The sequence below is a fragment of the Malaclemys terrapin genome, chromosome 2 (genome assembly GCF_027887155.1).
Source record: "Malaclemys terrapin pileata isolate rMalTer1 chromosome 2, rMalTer1.hap1, whole genome shotgun sequence".
In the NCBI taxonomy this organism is placed as follows: domain Eukaryota; kingdom Metazoa; phylum Chordata; order Testudines; family Emydidae; genus Malaclemys; species Malaclemys terrapin.
The window spans coordinates 104,826,310-104,840,534 of record NC_071506.1 but is presented as its reverse complement, the minus strand read 5'-3'; the positions used below and the strand labels follow the sequence as shown (position 1 = coordinate 104,840,534).

Below are 14,225 nucleotides of genomic sequence, written 5' to 3'. Positions count from 1 at the left end.
CCAGAGCTAAGCCCCCCATTGCCCAAAGGCCTGGCAGCCATGCCTACGGGTAAGCGATTTAAGTTACTTTCACCCCTGCCCCCATCCCAGCCCCCTGAGCCAGCTGCCTGAAAATGAGCAAGTGAGTGAGTGTGGGGAGAGGGAGCGGGATGGAGTGAGAGGGGGCGGGGCCTCAGAAGAGGGACAGGACCAGGGTGTTCAGGTTTTGTGCCAGTAGAAAATTGGCAACACTCCCCCCTCCTGTCCCCCTTCTCCCGACCACTGCCCCGCCCCCCAACAGCGCTCCGCCCCCTCCTTCTCCTCCCGCGGGCGGGGCGTAGCACTGACGCGCAGGGCCTGCTGGGCCGGGATAGGCGGGGAAGGAGAAACAGGATACGATTGGGGGGTGGGGAGGCGACGAGAGGACGTACGGTTTCACTGACCCCACCCCCTGCGCCGCGCGTGGCTTCACGGGAGGAAAGCTGGTCACGAGAGGGCACGTGACCGGAGTCGGTGGCTATTTATAGGCCCGCGCGCAGAACTACTGACCGCTCTGGTGTGCTTCCTGGCAGCGCGCGGCAGGACGGCTGCAGGGTGAGGAGTCGGGTGAGTCTGGGGGCGCTGGGCCCCCTGCTGGGCGGTGGCGGCGCAGGGTTCCGCGGTGGGGGGAGAGGAACGCGAGGGCGGGGGGAGGCTCAGCGTGTTCCGGGCGGTCTCGCGCGGTTGGGGGTGGAGCGGCTCGCGCTCTGCTGCGGGACTGGCTGAGTGTTCGGGTTTTGGCGGGTTTCTCCCGACAGGTGCGGGGAGGGAGTTCGGCGTTTTCCGGGCGGTGTCGCGGGGTTGGCGGTTGGCGCGGGCTCGCGCCCTGCGGCGGGGCTGGCCTGGTGGTTGGGGTGCAGGGGCTGAGGCCGCGGCAAGAGGCCAAGGGGGCACGTCAGCCCCGGTTCTCGGCGGCCTGGCCGGGGAGGTAACCCTGCCACGGGGGGACGGCAGGTGGGTCGCGGTCCCGCGGAGGCGGGGGGTGACCTGCGGGGCTTTCCGCTGCTTGCGCCTGGCGGCACCTCGGCGCGGGCGCCGCATGTCCAAGGGCTCTTGTCTGGCTCCTGCCCTGGAGCCCGCGGCCCGGTTTTGGAGATGAGCAGCGGGCGGGTCCTCCGGGCTCGGAGCGCTTGGGGGCTGCCGTCCCCGCCCAACAGCCCCCGCGGCCCCCCTCGCACGCGGGGTTGGGGGGTAGGGTCTATGCGCCTGCCCCGAGGAGCCCCTCCGTGGTGTGAACGGGCGGAAGGGGGGCAGCAGGCTGCTCAAACGTGCCAGCGGCACGTACCGTTTTGCCTATTACAAGAGGCTGATGGCTGCGACGGGCTCATGAAGCTGAGCTGGGGAAGGTGGGAGCCCGTGGCTGGCTTGTTCTGACAGACGGGCGTGCCACGGGGCAAACTGAACTTGTGTTTTCTGCTGTGACTAATACATTTGCTTTTCTGTGTCTTTGTCTCCATTGGTATAAAACACAGCTCTGTAGTCAGATGAGTTTCAGTATGAAGCAGAAATTGGATGCAGGAAAAGGCTCAGGAACTATAAAGGTTTGTAACCTGACTTAGCATTACTCAAGTCTTTAAAGTGTGTTATGAAGGTAAAAACAAATAGATCAGATTGTAATCACAGACTTTGCGTGGTCATCTGTAATCACTCCAGATGTAGCTCAGTTCCTTATATCCACACCATTTTATAATGCTAACTAAAAAGAGATCATGTGACTTTCTTATCATGAAAGATGTTAGATGCTCTGGTGACTCAGTCCTTCCATTTTTTTTGCAGAGCAGATACATAGTTCACAAAGACTTTGAAAATATGCCACCCTGGGATAAAGAATTACAAACAGCTTGGACTGCACTGAGTTTTCTCCCAGTGCTTCAATGATCTTTTAAGTATGTGCGCCTCATTCCAGGCACAAGTTTGTATATGGCACATTTCAAATGCTACTAACCTGGATCACACTTGAGTTGGTGACCTACTGGCTTTGTATCTCGTTGCCAATTCCCTATACCACCCAGTCAATACAAAGCTAATTATACTAGTTTTACAGGTTATCATGCAATAATACATAAAATAGTATAACTGATGATTAGAGAACTCTTTCAAGTCTGCATTTCCCAGCCCTGTAGCTGGCTTCCCCTATTGGCATGGGTCTTAAACAGCTAAGAAAATAAACCACAAGAAATAGGGGGCTTTAGAATCAGTTCCATATGAGACTACTTATATTATGAAATTAACTCATTTTAAGTTAGGTTTGATCACTCTAAACTAAGATCCTTATTTTAAAAGAAATCTGTTTTGCAGTTTTCTGAAGTAATGCTCTTATTTTCATGCTGGGGGAAAAAATCATTAGAATAAGACTGAATACATGAAGTTGGGCACTTGACCATTGCTTTAGTCTTCAGGTAGTATTTTTGGATGTATACCGTAGCTAATTCAAATATGCTCTGCATATAAAATTGTTAAATGCAGACCAAGTTATTAATGTCTGACTTGTGAGTAGAACAGCCATAATACTAATCTTCAAAAAATTCCCCACATTGGAAACTCTAGAGCATGTAAAACTCAAAATGCGGTGCCTAAGATAAGTTGCTGGGTTATTTTTGTGACCTCTGTAAACCGAGTGGGGATTTCAGATGACCTTCCAAGGTCAATGTCCAGCCCAGATGAAAGGGCTGTCTTCACATCATCCTTGGCTTTAGTAGGGAATGTAATATGCTGTGCTGTTAGAACCCTACTACCACTAACATTGTTTTAATCCTTTTTTCAAATTTGCCCAGTATGTAGTCAGTCTTAAATCCAAATCTAAAACAGTTTTATTTAGAGATTTTTTTTACTCTTAATATAAGAGTAGATCAGTGATATACCTAATACAATATTAGTGTAATCCAGGGAGTATCCAAATTCTAGACAGTTCAGAACAAGTATAAGACTTCCTTAAGAGCCTGTAGCAGTCTTGACTTTATTTGGTGTGCTGGGTGAAGTCCTGGATGTCAGTCTGGGGGAAGACATGGGGGTAAAAGTCACCTAGAAGTAATGTGGGTATTATAATGTTGAGTGGCACTTAATCCTATGTTCCTCATTCTGCATAGTGCAAGATCTGTATTCTTGTCATCCCTGTCCTTCCCAAAGAAACTTACAGGAACTTTAAAATTGCTCAGTGTTAGAGTGTGAAGACTAATCCTGTACCCTTAAAGTCAGTTTTAGTGAAAATGATCAGACATGTCCATGACTAAACATTTATTCTTGGGATCATCTTAGCGAGCATATCGCCATGATCTTATTTTAGAGTGTCTGGCTGACTCACTTTTGTGGATGCTTCACTGGTTATCTCAAATATGAAGAACAATGGGTTAACTTAAGCACCTGGCATAGTATTAAAAACTGCATTTTGCCAGAGGAACATTGACCAATCAGTCTTCAGTAGCTGCAAATAGTATCTGTAATGCTGGTTCCCACAGTAGTTGGCATTTGTCCTCTAGTTCAACACCAAGATAATTGGTGGCAGAAATTTTACCGTGGGAAAGGTGAACTCTTGTCATGTGAAGTACAGTGTGAATTAGTAACTTTCTCACGCTTGTACGGTATTGTGTTCTTGCTATCCCTGTTTGATTGTCTACCATTGTTTACTGTCCCATGGTGGCAGTGTAACTAATGGTTTAAAAAGCTTTAATGCAGGAAATAGGTATTGACATAGGACAAGGAAAGGTGATAAATATCCTATTCCACAAAACAATAGCCTTCCTGGATCAGTGTGTTATGCCCCAAGCAAGGAAATTCTAGACACATCTTGATGAATGGTTGAAGCAGAACTTCTGTTAAATGCATACAGCCCTTTAAGAACCATTTACATATAGATAGTAAAAAATGAACCTTACATAATTATCTGTATATGTTTTCCAGTTTAAACTGGTGAAATCACCTTGACCCCCCAAAAATATCGCCCTAATACCTCAAAACAGTTGTCAAAGAACAGAAGCATTCATCTGTGGTGAATGGCCAGTATAATTTGCGGGTTTAAACAGAACACTTGCACTATAATAGCTGAATTGGGAATCCAGTTAGAACACAGCTGCTACCTGACCTGTTTAAAATAGTTCCACTTTGTAGTGTAAATGAGACAGTGTCTTAACCAAGATAAGGCTTATGCAGGTCTTCAGCATTTTATAAAACAGTTAAGATCCGGCTTTGCTATAAATACAAATTATATTGTAATTGTAGTGTAATAAACCCTCAACTAGATTAAAACAAATCTTGTTAATCCTGTCTGTAGGAAAGACAAGTGGATTGAAAGTTTAATCCATTACCTTAATGTGGCATGAGAAATTTCAAAAATTACCCTACTCCATCCAGGAGTTTAGCTGATTTGTATTAAAACTTTCTCTTTTCAAGAAGTACTTCACAGACAATGCAAACTCAGCCCCAAGACGGACTCTTAAAATGATTCAGCCTTCAGCAGCAGGTTGCCTTGTTGGCAGGGTAAATGAAGTAAGTACTAAGATGTAATAACTCTACAGCAGGGGTTCTCAAACTGGGGGTTGGGACCCCTCAAGGGGTCACGAGGTTATTACATGGGGGCTCGTGAGCTGTCAGCCTCCACCCCAAACACCTCTTTGCCTCTACCATTTATAATGGTGTTAAAAATTAAAAACATGTTTTTATATATTTAAGGGGAGGTCTCACTCAGAGGCTTGCTATGTGAAAGGGGTCACCAGTAGAAAAGTTTGAGAACCACTGCTCTACAACACAATCTGTAACAGTAATTAAATGCTATCATGTTTAATGTAGAAGGGCTAAAGGACTATAATCAGGTCATAAATTGCATATGATATCCATTAACTATAACAAGTAATTACTATACAGTTTAAGGTACATCATTTGGCTTTGAATAGTAAATCTAGCATAAATATTTCAAATACTTTGAAAGCACTTGAGAAGAAATTCTTGGACATCAAACCTATACTGCTAGTGCAAGAAAGCTGTTCAAGGGCTGCGAAAATGTTTTGTGAGTTTTTTGTTGGCAAGAAGTTGTGCCACACTTGAAATACAGATTACCTATTGCTTATAGGTACAGAAGTTTGGGGGAGGGATAGCTCTGTGGTTTGAGCATTGGCCTGCTAAACCCAGGGTTGTCAGCTCAGTCCTTGAGGGGGCCACTTAGGGATCTGGGGCAAAATTGGTCCTGCTAGTGAAGGCAGGGGGCTGGACTCAATGACCCTTTGGGGTCCCTTCCAGTTCTGAGATATATCTCCATATATTAAGTTAAGGAGAAACTCAATCTGTTGCAGTTAGTATAGTTTAGATGAGTTTGCAAGCGTATGAAGACATGTAAAATGTCAAGGAGAAATAGCATCTCAGAAAACCAAACTTATTGTATTACAGCCTGCTAAATGTTCAATCAAAAGGAAACTTTGGAGTGATCAGCTAATTGCAAAGACCTGCAAAGCTGAGGTTGTGGACCCAGAACAGAAAAATGAAAATCTAAAAGTCACTCAAGCTGTTGATCTCATGGTAAAAAGTATGTTTTCTTATTTTAAGAATATAAATATTTATACTTCAAAATATATATATACTTCAAACAATATGCCATTGCTGGAAACTTCATGTGTATCTCAATACTACTAAATTTTGGTATGCTACTAAAAGCAAGTACACCTCTACCTCGATATAACACGACCTGATATAACATGAATTTGGATATAACGCAGTAAAGCAGTGCTCCGGAGAGGTGGGGTTGCACGCTCCAGCGGATCGAAGCAAATACAATATAATGCAGTTTCACCTATAATGCGGTAAGATTTTTTTGGCTCCTGAGGACAGTTATATCGGGGTAGAGGTATAATGGGCTTAGAATTGTTAAATTGGCCCTTGCCAACATTAGGTAGCAACACTTTAATCATTTTAATGATCAGATTCTCTTAAGCATCATTTACACAGATCTTTGCAAAGTTTAAAACTTTAACACTGTCACTTAAGGTGACTTGGCCCAGCAGTATGTGAGGCTCAAGAGCATTTCAACTTTGGGAATTGTACTTTAGTTTAGCATGCTGTCACAATTCAGGCCATATTACCACTTGCCAACCAAATTAAGCAGGTAGCCTGACCCAGTTTTTATAAATATTGTTCTAAAATAGGTGAGAGAATATCTGGGTTCAAGCTATGTGATTGGTGTCTTGGAAGTGGTCAGCCTTTGCTACTTCTAGCGAGCCTATTCTGCTGCTACTCATTGCAGAAGTGGCTAGGTTCAATATGTCTTGCAGTTGGGACCATTCTGCAGTGCATGTTGTGACACTTATTGAAGCAGCTTCAGAAAATGTTATGTCAAGCATATTAGTATAACCCTGAATTTGACCCAGATGCCAAATCAAATGTCTCAAGTTACTAAGCTCCTTTGTTAACCACTTCGGTGGTTTTTAGCAGGTCAGAATGGGTTGTAGAAAATATTGAAATGACAAATACTCAAAACATATGGAACTCTTATATTTAAATTTACTCTATATTTTAATCGTCTTGAATTCCAGGCTTATTTACATAAGAGATACATGAGTTTTTCATTTTAAACTCTTCCTACAGAAAATCCTCCCTCTCGGTATTGGAAGGAAGTGGCTGAAGAAAGGAGGAAGGCACTGTATGAAGTGCTTCAGGAAAATGAAAAGGTAGTTCATCAGATTAAATACCTTTTCACTTTTTCTCTTGGCTAGTCCTATATAAAACTTCATCTTTTTTTTCTAGATGCACAAAGAGATTGAACAGAAAGATGGTGAAATTGCCCGTCTAAAAGAAGAAAATGATGAGCTGGTATTACTTGCAGAACATGTGCAGTACATGACAAACATGATTGAGGTAAACTCACATGACTGGTTTTCAATCCATAGTGTTAAACATTCCACTGTCACTTACATCAAAGGTATCAAATCATGACTTCTGTTTAGAGTACATTTTTGTATTCTGTATAGAGAAAGTATCTGATCATAAGGTCAGTTTACTATGCTGCAAGTGCTGGACATCTAGGTGAGCGAGTGACTTGGAAGCAATCACAATGTAAGCAATCAAGACAAAGCTGATTTCCCTAATCAGCTTGTCCAATCCATAGAACAATGACCCTTCTGATTGTAAGGAAGGAGATGAAGTTTCTCAGCCTGGACACATACCTGGAGTAAGACACTACATTGAAGGGTGGTATCCACCACCACATGTAGGCAGAATGGGCTGAAGAGAAGGCAGGAAGGGACTCTGCTTAAAAGGCAGACAAGACCTCTCACACACAATGATAAGATACGCCTGGGGGTGTCTCAGGACTTCTTGCCTTTCAGAGTTCTCTGGGGCTTTTTTCTAAATGATAGTGACTGGTTACATTCTTCGGAAAATCTTGTTCCTTGCCTTCTGCCACTTTGTCACCAAAGGGATTAAACCAGGAGCCAGAATTACTTACAAGGTAGAACTCTAGGGGAGCCTGTTCAAGCAACAGGGGCTCAGAAGGCTTGAGGCACTGGTTTTATGGACTAAGGTAGTTGGACTCCCCAGACCCACAACCCAAGAAGGGGCTCTCAGACAAGGTCTGTGCCAGTGTGCCTTAGCTAGAATCTGTGGGTCAACCCCCAGATCTAGAGAGGATTTGAAGCATACCAGGGCCCAGGATTGGGTCCACTTTCAACACACTCCCTGACCAGAAGGACAGGGCCAGATTGTAACAGTAATTGTTCAGCCAGGTGCTGTGGCTCTTGGAAGGTAAACTGTGGGTGATTGAAGCATCTTCAGACTCTTGGCTGGAGTGCTTCCAATATGAAATTGGGTAACAGATGAGTTATGTAGCGACTCTAGGGGGATTCTGAAGTTGGTAGTACCCCTAAAGGTATTTGTGCTGAGTAAGATTGAGGACTTCAGCCTAGGAATCTTGATGAATTCTTTCAAAGGCCTGATCTAAATGTTTGCACTGACATAATTAAAGAGGTCCTACCAGTGGAGACCCAATGTAGACATTTGTATATCTGTATAGTCTGTACTTGTAAGCTTACAGGCACAAGCTAAACTGATAAGCCAAGTTTAAATCAAGATAGGTGCTTGCACAGGGTTTTGCACTGATTTTTAACTAATCTAATTTGTGTATAGACAAGCCCGGAGACTGAAGTATATGCACAGTGGTGCTTCTCCAGTTGGATAATTAAACTCTTGTTATAACATTACTTGTACATAAATTTATTCCTTCCACATTTATTGTCCTAGAAGATTAAGACCACCCCCAGGATTACTGTAAGAGGGATAAAGGAAAAGCTTTGGTCTGAACTGATGTGAATAGTGAAGGTTGCTGTTATTCATAATGCAATACTTAAGTTTGTCTAAATGGGGCCCAACTTCAGATGTTAGCTGACTCTTGAATGCTCTAAAGCTGGCTGTTATAATGTCTGATAAAGAGAAATAACTTAGACAAATTGTTCTGGGTTACTTAAATCTTCAAAACTGTGCAATCTGCTCCTCTAGGACCAAGAACCAACAGGTCAGTACTGAGCTTTTTGCTTCTGGTTGGCAGCTTGTTAAACTATTTGTAAAGCTGACATCATAAACTTTACTTTTGTCACTGCAATATATTGTGTGGAACTAAGGAAACAATATTAATGTGGTATAGTAATAACTTAATCCCAAACAGTACCTTATCAAAAAGTTCATCTCTTGGTTAATACTTTGCTTCCGCTGCCTGGAAAATCTGGAAGACCTTAATATCAGCAAGCCAGATGCAACTTGCAATTGTAGACTGCATTTTTGGGGTGAGAGCTTCTGCTTTTTAGTAGGCAGGGTTTTTGTCACTCAAACGCATAACCTTATCACTTCATGGCTTAGCTAATACATGACTGATCAGTAAAATGGAATCCATTTAGACTCCGCACTCTAAACTTAGTATCAATATTTTCTATGGAAATAAAAGTGCATCCTTATAGAAACACAACTTAACACATCCTTAAGAGTTCTCTTCTGTATCTTTTAGAGACTAACTGGGCAGGCACCTGATGGCCTTGAGTCACTGAAAAATCTAGACTTGGAGGAATTTGAGCAGGAGGATGAAGAGGGTGATTCTGAGGGTGATGTAGATTGTGATTCTGAAGAGTTGCCGTCACAGGTCTCATGTGATTCTAGGGAGAATGCCACAGATTCATCTGCAGAGAAAGCTAGAAGTCTGTGAAAACGGCTTGGCAAACTTGAGTGGCCAGTGTGCACATGGCTTCCTATCTTAATTGCTAAATGACTGTTGGAAGAATATACTGCCAAAGTTTACCTCAGATAAGTTACAAGTCTTGTGGAAGCTTTAAAAGTTCACAATGGGTTTTAACTGGTAATATGTAGCAATGGAAATAGCTGTATACTACCTAAACAAGGTATTACAGACTGAATTTGGTCACTTCTTTAAAATGGAAATACTATGTATTTCTAACTTGTGTAAATAGTATCTGTTGCTTTGACATGAGAATGTGTACTTGATAAATAAACTAAACTCTACCAAAACACTCTGCCTCTTAAAACATGGTGCATGGGGGACAGATTAAGGTCTCATACTCTGGGAGATATAGAAGTCTGGCAGTCACTGAGCAAACATGAACATACAGCATAAGCACTTGATAAAGTGATTCTTAGTTAATGCCTCATGGAACTGCTCAGTGTAATACAAACTTAAGTACTGTATAACTGGTTTTAGAACTTCTTTTGTCTCAAACTAGAATTAAAGGTTAACCATTCTCTAGGCAAGCCTTTATGGGTGAATTGTAAAATCTACAGCTGGGCTATTAAGATATAGGATCTAGTTATGGTGGTTCTGTTCTGTCTGTAGAAGGGCTTGGCAGCATCAAGCTACACTCACATAGGATTTTCCCGCTGTCTTTCGTGATGCGAGTTGTATAGGCTACAGTTGCAGTTCCGGTATGTAGTGAACTCCCAACAAAATAGCTATTTGGGGAGTATCTTGTATGGATGGATTAGTTAACTTCATTGTCCCCTGCAGTTTCTGGCAAAGACTAAGCTGCATGAAGAGGAAATACACAGATTTCTGTGGAGAAAGGAAGATAGGATAAATATCCTATGGGAACTAGTGTTGATACCAGACACCTGTAATCACTTCCTGCATCTTATCCTAGTAGATACTCCTTGAATCCAGGTACAGCTTGTGTACACACTTCTCTCCAGTGTTAAAAGTAGTTCATAGAATGTTCACTCTTCTGCTCCAGGAAGAGGAAAACATAACTATTTACCTAGTGGGTTTTTCAAAACGTGGGGTGGCGTGGGGGGAGGGATATATTGGCCTTTCTAAAAGAGGGGAAGGGGGAAATGGCTGCAGTCAGTGCTGAAAGCAAAAAAAATCATAATTGTATTATGTCTGAATCAAACCTCATTAGTCCCTACCCCAGGGCACTAACTTGTTTGTACAACCCTTAGTGTAGTAGAGCCCAACCCATTAGTAGTCGTGGATACTACTGCAATATAAATGCTTAACCAGAATAAAAGTGTGCAAATTCTACTAACAAGGGACCACTCTGAAATGTAATTGACTTTTGTTAGAATATTTGCAAATTGCCCACATCTAATAAACTAAACCTGACAACTAAGTGGTAGGTATAAGTGATGGTGAATTTTTAAAATAAGATTTGCATTTTACCTAAAAATAAAAACTCGTGCAGTGGTTCTCAACCTGGGGCCCAATCAGCACACAGCTATGGCTCCTGTAACATCCTCAGGGCCATACAGATGGTTGGTTTTGTGTTTACAGTAACTCCTTGCTTAACATTGTAGTTATGTTCCTGAAAAATGCCACTTCAAGTAAAACAAGTGAATCTAATTTCCCTGTAAGACATAATGTAAATGAGGGGGAGTGGGGGGGGTGTCCCAGGAAATTTTTTGCCAGACAAGACTATATTTTATACACCTCTACCCCAATATAATGCTGTCCTCAGGAGCCAAAAAAATCTTACCATCTTATAGGTGAAACCGTGTCATATCAAACTTGCTTTGATCTGCTGGAGCATGCAGCCCTGCCCCCTGGAGTGCTGCTTTACTGGGTTATATCCAAATTCGTGTTGTATCAGGGTAGAGGTGTGTATATACAGTAAGTATTAAACAATTTAATACTGTACACAGCAATGATTGTGAAGCTTGATTGAGGTGGTGAAATAAGAGGGTGGGATATTTCTCAGGGAATGCCTTACTGTTAAATGATCCAGCACTCAGCTGAGCTCTCAAGGGTTAATACAAGGGTTAAGGTAGCCTAACACTCTACAAGGTAGCACAAATGGAGGGAGGGGAGACAGACGCAGGGTGTGGGGTGTGAGATGTGCATTGCCCCTTAATTACACTGACCCTACTCTTAAGAGCATTGCCTTTTTAAGTAGATCAGCAAGGTGAGACAGCAGCTGCTGCCAGCAAGCTCCCTCTGTCATGTTTCCCCCTGATCTGTGGAGATGTGGGGGTGGGGAGGGAGGGTAGGAGTGGGAAGCAGGAGGACGACACCCTGACATTAGCACCCCATTGCACAGCAAGTAGGAGGCTCCCAGGAGCAGCTCCAAGGCAGAGGGCCGGAGCAGCACATGGACAGCTAAACTGCCTGGCAATTGATAGCTGGCTGGGCGGCTGCTGCACAGGGGACTGGGGAGCTGATGGGGGTGGGGAGGGTAGCCAGTCCACCTTGGTTCCAAGCCCCCACCAGCTAGGTCCAATGAGCTGCTGTCAGGGTTCCCTCTCCACTCTGAACTCTAGGGTACAGATGTGGGGACCCACATGAAAGACCCCCTAAGCTTATTTCTACCAGCTTAGGTTAAAAACTTCCCCAAGGCACAAATTCTTTCCTTGCTCTTAGTATCGCTGTCACCACCAAGTGATTTAAACAAACATTCAGGGAGGGCCACTTGGAGCCCTACCTCCCCCAAAATATCCCCCCAATCCCTACACCCCCTTTCCTGGGGAGGCTTGAGAATAATAGCCTAACCAATTGGTTACAAAGTGAGCACAGATCAAACCCCCTGGGTCTCTGTTTTTCAGTGTCCTAATCATGTTCTTAAAAGAAGTTTGTTTAAAAAAAAAAAAAAAACCCTAAAAGAATCACCTGTGTAAAATCAGGATGGAAGATAACTTTACAAGGTAACAAAAAGATTCCAACCACAGGATTTCCCCTCTAGCCAAACTTTAAAGTTACAAAAACAGGGATAAACCTCCCTTTTAGCACGGAAAATTCACAAGCTGAAACAAAAGATAATCTAACATATTTCCTTGCTGTTACTATTTCTGTAATATTAGGTGCTTATCTCAGATATGGCTTAGAGATGTATTTCCCCTGCCCTGGCTTCTCACTGATGGGGAGAGAACAAAGGAACACTAAAACACAAACCTTCCCCTACAGATTTGAAAGTATCCTGTCCCCTCATTGGTCCTTTTGGTCAGGTGCCAACCAGGTTATCGGAGCTTCTTAACCCTTTACAGGGCAAGGAAGGATTTTTATGCAACCCTTAGCTGTATGTTTATGACAGCTGCTCTTCCTGCAAGCAGTGGACAAAGCAGGTGGTTGCCAAACAACATTATAAGGGAGCATTGTGCAACTTTAAATGAGCATGTTCTCTAATGATCAGCAACATAATGTTAAGCGGGATGACTTTTAAGTGAGGAGTTACTGTGTGTGTGTGTGTGTGTGTGTGTGTGTGTTGGCTGCAGCCCACTTAACACAACTGCATATGTGGCCCACAGTGGTAAATAGGTTGAGAACCACTGCTTTAATCAACTAAAAAAATATTTTCTACAGAACTGAGAGTTATCTAGCTCTTGAAACAGAAAATACTCCGTGGGAGGGGTTTAATGCAGCTATCAGTCTCACTTAAAATGGAAGGTAGAAACCATTGCTCAATAGCAATACTTAATAGTGACCTATATGATCAACAATTGATTGATTACCTTAATCTCTGCATTGTGAAGGAACAGTGAGTTATGTAATATTTATGACTCTGAAGTGTTTAATAGTGCATACATTTAAAGCACTTATCTGAAGATCTCAAATGTAGTGCCATTGATCTCCATGGGAGTCATAGTAAAGTTAATCAGGTGTTTGCCAGATTAAGCTTCAAATGTTTGCACAATGAGAAGCAGTTTTCCTCATCAAATCTGATGAAAATTTGCTTTACTGTACCTCCTACTTACATAATTTGTGATGTTCTGAAAATGTGAGTTCTGTTTCTGAAATCAAATAAGTTAATGTTAAAAAAATATTTAGTCATAATTTACCATTTGAATTTTCTCAAAAAAAAATAAATGAAATAATGTAACAAAACACTGTGTACAGATCTTACATGTTAGATGTAAAAATACCCACTTTTGTAGAGTCCCTGAATGTACCTGCCATACACCTTATGTATTTTCTTTATATAAAAGTGTGTTATAAGGAGGGTAGAAACTGGCTTGTATTTTCTCAGATGTATGCGGCCTGTCACAAGCAAGTTTTCAACAAGTTAAACATCTCAATCATAAATGAATACATTTAGTTTGCATTTACAGTTTGTGGTATTTTTTGGACAAATGTTTTGTGTCAAATACAACATGAAATACAGTATTTGAAAACAATTCAAATAGTCTTTAATTTTAAAAGACAGTGATCATCAGGAAAAGGAGGGGAAGAGAAAGGTAAGAGATCAGAGCAGGCCAGCCGAACAGTGAGACAGGAGAAGAAGCAAATATTGCTGCCTTTAAAGGTGAGAAATGATGGATTGCAATTGACATGTAGAGGGAGTGAATATCACATTCTTGCTCCTATCATAGCAATGGCTTATTCACCTACTGTTCTCAAACATCAAGCAGTAGATCCTTAAAAGGCTACTAGTGTGTGAGCATAGAAAGCCAGTAGCACTGGAATCAAGGAAATGGTATCTGATATAGCCATATCTTACAGGCTTAAGGCCTTTCAAATGCTCCTTCTCCCCTTTGATAAAACACTTTGGGATCTAGATGAGCAAAGTATTAAAAAAACAAAACAAACAAACAAAAAAAACCCCTCAACCACACCACCTTAAAGTTTATCTGTTCATCAGTGATCAATGCGTAAGTGTCTGTGTTGGGAGAAGGGGTGGCCATAGTTGCTCAAATGAGCTACTGTTCTAAACAAGTTTAAGGCTAGATGTGCACATCTGGAAGCTCTGAGTCGAAATTTAATACAGTAACTCATCACTTAGTCGTCCCAGTTAACATTGTTTCATTCT

The 14,225-nt window shown here is 42.4% G+C and overlaps 1 protein-coding gene across 8 annotated transcripts; it reads left to right on the top strand.

Moving 5' to 3' along the window:
- The first annotated feature begins 464 nt into the window (after positions 1–464).
- Positions 465–13,418, top strand: GMNN (geminin DNA replication inhibitor). Of its 8 annotated transcripts, none has more exons than XM_054018716.1 (7): positions 465–573; positions 1,491–1,559; positions 4,408–4,500; positions 5,395–5,530; positions 6,586–6,668; positions 6,745–6,855; positions 8,993–13,418. In XM_054018716.1, exons 2-7 carry the CDS (start codon positions 1,503–1,505, stop codon positions 9,185–9,187), a joined length of 675 nt encoding a protein of 224 aa, XP_053874691.1. In that variant the 5' UTR covers positions 465–573; positions 1,491–1,502; the 3' UTR covers positions 9,188–13,418. The 8 variants fall into 8 exon arrangements, with proteins under 8 accessions (XP_053874691.1, XP_053874686.1, XP_053874690.1 ...); XM_054018711.1 differs by having other exon boundaries at positions 466–573; positions 4,405–4,500; XM_054018715.1 differs by having other exon boundaries at positions 469–585.
- The last annotated feature ends 807 nt before the right edge of the window (positions 13,419–14,225 follow it).